General features: G+C 53.4%; 1 protein-coding gene across 1 annotated transcript; it reads left to right on the forward strand.

The window, feature by feature from the left end:
• The first annotated feature begins 6177 nt into the window (after positions 1–6177).
• LOC120747657 (olfactory receptor 14A16-like) lies at positions 6178–7110 on the forward strand. Its single transcript, XM_040053682.1, has one exon. The coding sequence runs from the start codon at positions 6178–6180 to the stop codon at positions 7108–7110; it is 933 nt and encodes a 310-aa protein (XP_039909616.1).
• The last annotated feature ends 582 nt before the right edge of the window (positions 7111–7692 follow it).

Consider the following 7692-nt stretch of genomic DNA (forward strand, 5'->3'; position numbering starts at 1 on the left):
GCTCTGCAGGGCCTTGAGGAACCAAAGAGCCATTGTGACACTGCAGGGCCGAATGGAAGCAACGAGACCATTCTTGGAGTCCCCATGGAACCAAGGGGCCATTGTGACACCACAGGGCCTCATAGAACTGAGGTAACCATTGTGACCTTGCCAGGTCTCATGGAAGGAAGAAGCCATTGTGACACTACAGGTACCCATGGAACAAGGGCCCAGGGTGACACAGACAGGCCTTGTGGAACCAACAGGGCCATGGTGATCCTGGGGAGCCCAATAAAAGCAAGGGGCCATTGTGGCTCTCTGTGACCTCATGGAACCAATGGGCCATTGTGTCATAGTGCAGTCCCATGGAACCAAGGAAACCACTGTGACACTGCAAGGACTCATTGAAGCAAGAGCCCAATGTGGCACTGTGGAAGCAGAGCTCCCTTGTCCCAGAAAGTCCCTGGCAATGCAGGGATGAAGGGAACAGCACCGGCTGTGTGGATCAGGAGCAGGGCACAGCCAGGGATTTGGGGTGGTTGTGAGCCCAGGGCAGGAGCTGGCCCTTGGCCTTGGTGAACCTCATCCAATTGTCCTGGGGCCATGGCTCCAGCCTGTCCAGATCCCTCTGCAGAGCTTCCTGCCCTCCAGCACAGCCACACTCCCACCCAGCCTGGGCTCACTGGGAACTGACTGAGGGTGCCCTCAATGCCCTCGTCCAGATCATCCATCAAGAGATTTAACTGACCTGGTCCCAGTCCTGAGCCCTGGGGACACCCCTGGATGTAACTCCATTCCTCAGCAGCTCTGAGTCTCAGGGGTTGGAGAAGGGAAATGATGGGGTGGGGGTAGGGACAAAGTGTGATTGACTGTCAGCTGTGAATGGTCTGGATTTTCAGATCTATTCAGACTGCATTAGGAGGTGCTGGGGATCAATATCAACTTTGCATTACTGATATCAGTCTACAAACAGGAAAAGAACCCTAAAGAGGACAAAACAACTATTTCTTCATTGTTTTTAATATAGTATAGTCACTTTGAATGCACTTCTGAAAACTGCAGAAACTTCTAATTAACCACAGAAGAATTGAAGACTTAAATTATTCCCAGGGGCTTGTCTTGCTTGCGTGTTTTGAACAAATGTTAATGAGCCATTGTCAACAAATTTCTGAACTGAAGACCTCAGGAAGAGGCCTTTGGAAAAGTAAAATTCATTACAACCACCAGGTTACTGATGACCTATGCTCATCATGTCAGGAATGAACAGAAATGGGCACAGCTTTCTGGCTGCCCCAGCTTTGGGATGGGCCCTGGGCCTGGAGCAGGAACAGCTCCTGAGGGCCACAAGGCCGGGGCTGTTGTGCTGGCCTGGGCAGATGGGATGGCAGCAGGGGCTGCAGAGCTCTCAGGATGTCCTGGAGAGGAGAGCAGGGCACCCAGGGAGCCTCCTTTTCCCTTGGCCAGGCACCTTCCCCCATGGCTGGGGCTGAGCCCTCTCGGAGCTGCAGCTGCTGCTGTGCCCTTCCGAGGGGCTGAGGCCGTGGGGCCCCTGCCCAGAGCAGCCTGCCCTGAGCAGAGCTGTGGGGCCAGAGCCGGCTGGGCTGTGCTGGGGAGAGGCCCTTGGTGCTGCAGAGAGCTCAGGGCAGCTGGCAGAGCTTGGAGGGAGCTGGGCTGGGCTGAGAGAGCCTGGCACAGAAACCATCAGTGTCCATCTCAGCCGGTGTGAGCGTGCAGGGGCCAAGAAAAGCACCCCAGGGTCCACAGGTTCTCTGTGTGGGAGCTGAGCTTGTGACCCCTGGAGCCCTCCCAAGTGCTGGGGCTGCACCTCCAGCTCCAGAGGAGATGGGACAGATGGGAACAGAGACAAATCATTCCTACTGGAATCTTTATTGTGCTTGCTTATACAGGTGACCTGGATCCATATGTAGAAGAGATGGCTTGTGTCAGATAAGACTGGCAGAGTGATAAGAATAATATATTTTTGGCTGAAATAGTATTTCATGCACAATACAAAATGGGAAGAAAAAGACACATATGATCAGAAGAGCTTCTGAGTTTTTCAGAGGATGAGAGACTCATTGATATTCCAGTAGTCAAACCTGTTCAAATAGTTTCCTCAGGGCTTCCTTGAGATGAGAGGTGACTGCCAGAGGCCAAGGCCAGCCAGAGCTCTCTGTCCTGGCAGCTTTAGTCTGGGAGAAGCCCTTGCATATTGGAACTTTTGAGAGATGTACCAATTTTGGCCAAGGAAAGCACAGAGCCTTAGTGTTTGAAGGCAGGTGAGAGCCAGCTCTCAGGAGGACAAGGTCAGCCAGACTTGTTGGTAATGGCAGCTTTTGTCAGGGAGCAGTTTCGAGATAGTGGGAAATCTGGAGAGGAGATCCCATTTTGGCCATGGATGCTTGAGTGAGAAGGGCAGTTCTTTTCCATTTGAAGGAAAGCCCAGAGCCCCAGTGTTTCAGGGGTAAATGAGGAGAGACCCTAGACAGGCCAAGGTCAGTTGGAGGCAGTCAGGCCAAGCCAAGCAGACCCGTTACCCATTTCCTTGGATTCTTGTGGCCCCACAGTGTCACAATGGAGTGTCATATTGGATCCTTGGTTCCATGAGGCCCAGATGTGTCACACTGGCCCCTTCTTTCCAGGGGCCCTGCAGCGTCACAATGGTCCCTTGCTTCCATGAGGCCTTGTAGTGTCACAGGGGGCTCCTTGGTACCACAGTAACATAATGGACCTTTGGTTCCATGGGGACTCACAGTGTCAGAAGTGTCTCCTTGGTTCCGTGAGGCCCTGCAGAGCCCCTTGATTCAAGTAGGCCTCAAATTGTCATAATGGCCTCCAGGATTCCAATAGGCCCCACAATGTCACAATGGACCTTTGGTTCCATGATGCCCCACAGTGTCACCCACAGTGTTCACTGTAGCCCCCTTGATTCCATGAGGCCTTCCAATGGCCCCTTGGTTCCACAGGAGCCCCCAGTGTAACAGTGGACTCTTGGTTCCATGAGGTTCCTCAGTCACAATGGCCCCTTGGCTCCATGTGGCCATGCTTTGTCGCAATGGACTTCTGGTTCCATGAGCTTTCACACTGCTAACAACAGTTTCCTTGGTTTCACAGTGTCACCACCAACCCTTTGTTCCATGAGGTCCCACAGCATAACCTGGGAACCAATTATAATTTGGTTCCCTGAGGTTCCGCAGTGTCACAATGGCCTTGGTTCTACAAGGTTTTACAAGGCCTTGCTGTGTCAGAATGGCCCCTTGGTTCCACAAGGCCCCACAGTGTCACCATGGTCTCCTTGGATCCACACTGTCACAATGGACCTTTCATTCCATGCAGCCCCAGTGTGTCACGTTTGCCCCTTGGTTCCATGAGTTTCTGTACTATCAACAATGGTTCCATTGTTCAAACAAGGCCTTGCAGTGTCACAACAGACTTTTAGCTCCATGAAGTGTTTCTGTCACACTGTACTTTTGATTCCATGAGGTTCCAGAGTGTCACAATGGTCTCCTTGGATCTGCAGTATCACAATGGACCATTGGTTCCATGTGGCCCTGCTGTGTCAAAAAGGATTTGGGATCCATGAGGTTCCAAGGTGTCACAGTAGACTCCTTGATTCTGTGAGGCCCTGCTGTCACCAGATCTCCAAAATATCAGAATAAGACTCCTTAACACTAATTTGCAATTAAGAGGGCATCACTTATCAGGCTTGAGGTCTGAGGTGTGGTAACTCAAAACCTTACATGGACATGTCATTTTAAAAGAGTGATAGTTATATGCAGCAACCACATGAGCCATTACCATAAAACCCAAGAAAACTTCCCAGATTCACTTATTTTTTTCAGTCACTGCCCTCTTGAGCCAGATGTCCTCCACTTGCCTTCCAACTGTCCTTGCGGAGAAAGCAGGCCCTGCATGGTTTGTTCCTGGGCTAAAACTTCACAAGCACGGTAAAAATGGAATTAACCCTCCTGGTATCAAGACTAAAGCATTGTGTGGTGGCCAGGCAGAGGCAGGCGGGACACAGAGCTGTCAGCAAAGGAAGGGGCCAGCGAGGTGGGGCAGCCGGGGGATGACGACAGCCTGCAGGGACAGAGGCGCAGGGCATGGACACCGTAGGACAGCCTGGGCTGGAGAGGGCACAGGGATGGGCAGCAGCTGAAAGGCCCTGACACAGCCAACTCCTGCAGCACTTGGGCCATGGCTGCTGGCCCTGGGCCTGAGCCATGAGCAGGAGACAAGTGACCCTGGCAGGCCTGGGGCCTCATTGCCTCCTTGTCCCTGCTCAGCAGCCTGGCAGGGGCCGCCCCATGGTGCTGCCCTTGGCATTGCACATCCCCACATCCCAGTGTCCCGGGAAGAGCCCTGAGCACTGAGGGAGGGACAGGATCTGCCTTGGCAGGGGCTGGGGCTCAGGCCTTGGCCCTTTGCATTCCTGAAACACATCCAGGTTTGCTCAGCATCAGAGACACCTTTGCCTTGTTTGTCCCCACCTGTCATCACTGCCTGCAGTGTTCTGCTCTAACTGGAACCTGGGGACACTTCAGAGTCGTGTCCCTCAGTGAGACCAATTAAAACTTCAAGAAACTTTGGAGTTTCAAGCTGATGTTAGGTGCTCAGAATGGTTTTTGAAGACACTCTCGGACTGAGTCTGATGTAAACAACACCAGAGCCCCGAGAGGGTCATTAAAGTATTTGTGCTGTGTCTGTGCTGCTGAGCTGGGCCAAGCTCCTGGCACAGAGGCAACTCCTAGCAGTCACAAAGACCTTCAAAAGGACATTTCTCATCAGGAGCAGCTCCTCTCCCAGCCCACCAGGGCTGAGGGCACTGCATGCAGATACCAGAGAGCAATGAAGCAGACAGAGGCCTAAAGACACTGGAAGGACAATTCTGAGATTATTCAAGGAGAAATCTTCACAGCTTTTGAAAATTCTGAGCTTCTTTGTGAAGACACCTTCACCACTCCTGACACAGTAAGTCTCTGGCTGCAGGGATCTCCTCAAGCTGACCCAGGACAGGACTGACATGACTGTAAGGATGGCTCTGCTGCCCTTTCTGCTTTGGGGGAGGATGTGCTCCAGAGCGGGGCTGCCCTGGGCACCGTCAGAGGGACAGGGCAGGACGGCTCCTGCTGCCAGGGACGGCTGCAGGGGCTGAAGCTGGGGCTGCAGCCAGGGGTGCCCAGGGCTGTCGTGCAGAGCAGCTCCTGCAGCCCTGAGGGCTCTTGGCCAGGCCAGGGGATCTGCCACCTGCCAGGGGCAGCTCTCAGCCTGCCTGGGAGCTCCCATGGGCTGTGGGGAGAAGTTGGAAGTGGAAGGAGCGACCCCCACCAGGGCAGATTCCTCCTGCTGTGGAGATGGTGCTGCATGGCCAGGGCTGCTCTCAGCTTTCTCATAAAGGAAGGCAAAGGGGCTGTCAGCGTTGTGTCTGTGTCACTGAGACTTCTGCACTGTCACCCTGGGGATCAGCAGATCTGCCTCACAGCTCCCTCAGAAAGTGCCTCCTCACCCTCCTCTGCCTACAGACAGCACCAGCAGCACCTTGGCTTGCAGCATCTCTGTTTGTCTGAGCTGCCCTTAAGGCCCTGCTGCCAGGGAGCTGCCCCTGGGCAGTGCCCTGTTCTGGGAGGGGTGTGCAGGGCAGAGCTGAGCCCCCAGGGCTGGGCTGGGCTCTGGGAGCACTGGCAGGGACAAGGCTTGGAAAGAGAGAAACAGCTCCCCGTAAGCACAACTCCAGGAATCCAAGAGCAAACCTGCCCTTGGAATCTGTCCTTGTTTGGATGCAGAGGGAAAGGGAGAAGAGTTTAGGAAAATTACCATTGAAGTTTTAGTCTTCAAAAATTCCACTTTATTTTCCAAGCATGTTATATGTATGTCCATCATGAACTAGAGGGAGGTGAAAAGAGCCAAGTGCCCCTTTGTGTGGACCAGCAGATCTGACCGTACTGGGGCACAGGGGAGCTCTGTTTTACTTTTGGGTTCCCAAATGTTGAGGCTGAGAGCAATGCTGAAACTGGGGCAGTAACTCCACAGCAAAAACATGAACTCCAAAAAAGAAAAAAAAAAAGAAAAAAAAATCCCCTAAAACGAGAAGTAGTTTTGAGGGGATTCCAAGAAAAATAGCATAGGATTGACTCAGGGAGGTCTGTACATGCCAGTCAATGTCATCTTTCAACAGTCCATGATGCACAGAGTGAAGAAATGTCCAACAGCAGCTCCATCAGCCACTTCCTCCTGCTGCCATTGGCAGACACACGGCAGCTGCAGCTCCTGCACTTCTGCCTCTTCCTGGGCATCTCCCTGGCTGCCCTCCTGGCCAACGGCCTCATCATCAGCGCCGTAGCCTGCGGCCACCTCCTGCACACGCCCATGTTCTTCTTCCTGCTCAACCTGGCCCTCACCGACCTGGGCTCCATCCTCACCACTGTCCCCAAAGCCATGCACAATTCCCTCTGGGACACCAGGAACATCTCCTACACAGGATGTGCTGCACAGCTATTTATGCTGGTCTTCTTCCTTGGGTCAGAGCTTGCCCTGCTCACCATCATGTGCTACGATCGCTATGTGTCCATCTGCAAACCCCTGCACTACGGGACCCTCCTGGGCAGCAGAGCTTGTGCCCACATGGCAGCAGCTGCCTGGGCCAGTGGCTTTCTCTATGCTCTGCTGCACACAGCCAATACAATTTCCCTTCCCCTGTGCCAGGGCAATGTCCTGGGTCAGTTCTTCTGTGAAGTGCCACAGATCCTCAAGCTCTCCTGCTCACACTCCAAACTCAGGAATCTTGGGATTATTGTGGTTGGTACCATTTTAGCTTTTAGCTGTTTTGTGTTCATTGTTTTCTCCTATGTGCAGATCTTTAGGGCTGTGCTGAGGATCCCCTCTGAGCAGGGACAGCACAAAGCCTTTTCCACCTGCCTCCCTCACCTGGCCGTGGTCTCCGTGTTCCTCAGCACTGCATTTTTTGCCTACCTGAAGCCCCCCTCCATCTCCTCCCCATCCCTGGATCTGTCCCTTTCAGTTCTGTACTCGGTGGTGCCTCCAGCCCTGAACCCCCTCATCTACAGCCTGAGGAACCAGGAGCTCAAGGCTGCAGTGTGGACACTGATGATTGGACGATTTCAGAAACATTAAACTCCTGGCCAGTTTCTGTCCATCTCTTGTAATAAACGTCATCTTCAATTGTTATTGTTGGTTTGCTTGTGAGGCTTTTCTCTCTTTGGTTTAGTTGTTAATACTGGCTACACAGAAATGTCTTTGTGAGCTTTCTCTTTTTGTTTCTTTCCATCTTGACTGTGACCCAAAGACTGGGTCAATGAGGAGCTGTGCTCTCAGTGTCTTTAAATGAACTGAAGGATCTCCTAGCACAGTTTTCACTGGAGATCCTCTCCTCTCCTCTCCTCTCCTCTCCTCTCCTCTCCTCTCCTCTCCTCTCCTCTCCTCTCCTCTCCTCTCCTCTCCTCTCCTCTCCTCTCCTCTCCTCTCCTCTCCTCTCCTCTCCTCTCCTCTCCTCTCCTCTCCTCTCCTCTCCTCTCCTCTCCTCGTCCTCTCCTCTCCTCTCCTCTCCTCTCCTCTCCTCTCCTCTCCTCTCCTCTCCTCTCCTCTCCTCTCCTCTCCTCTCCTCTCCTCTCCTCTCCTCCCCTCCCTCCCCTCCCCTCCCCTCCCTCCCCTCCCCTCCCCTCCCCTCCCCTCCCCTCCCCTCCCCTCCCCTCCCCT

This window comes from Hirundo rustica, unplaced genomic scaffold, assembly GCF_015227805.2.
Source record: "Hirundo rustica isolate bHirRus1 unplaced genomic scaffold, bHirRus1.pri.v3 scaffold_135_arrow_ctg1, whole genome shotgun sequence".
Lineage (NCBI taxonomy): Eukaryota > Metazoa > Chordata > Aves > Passeriformes > Hirundinidae > Hirundo > Hirundo rustica.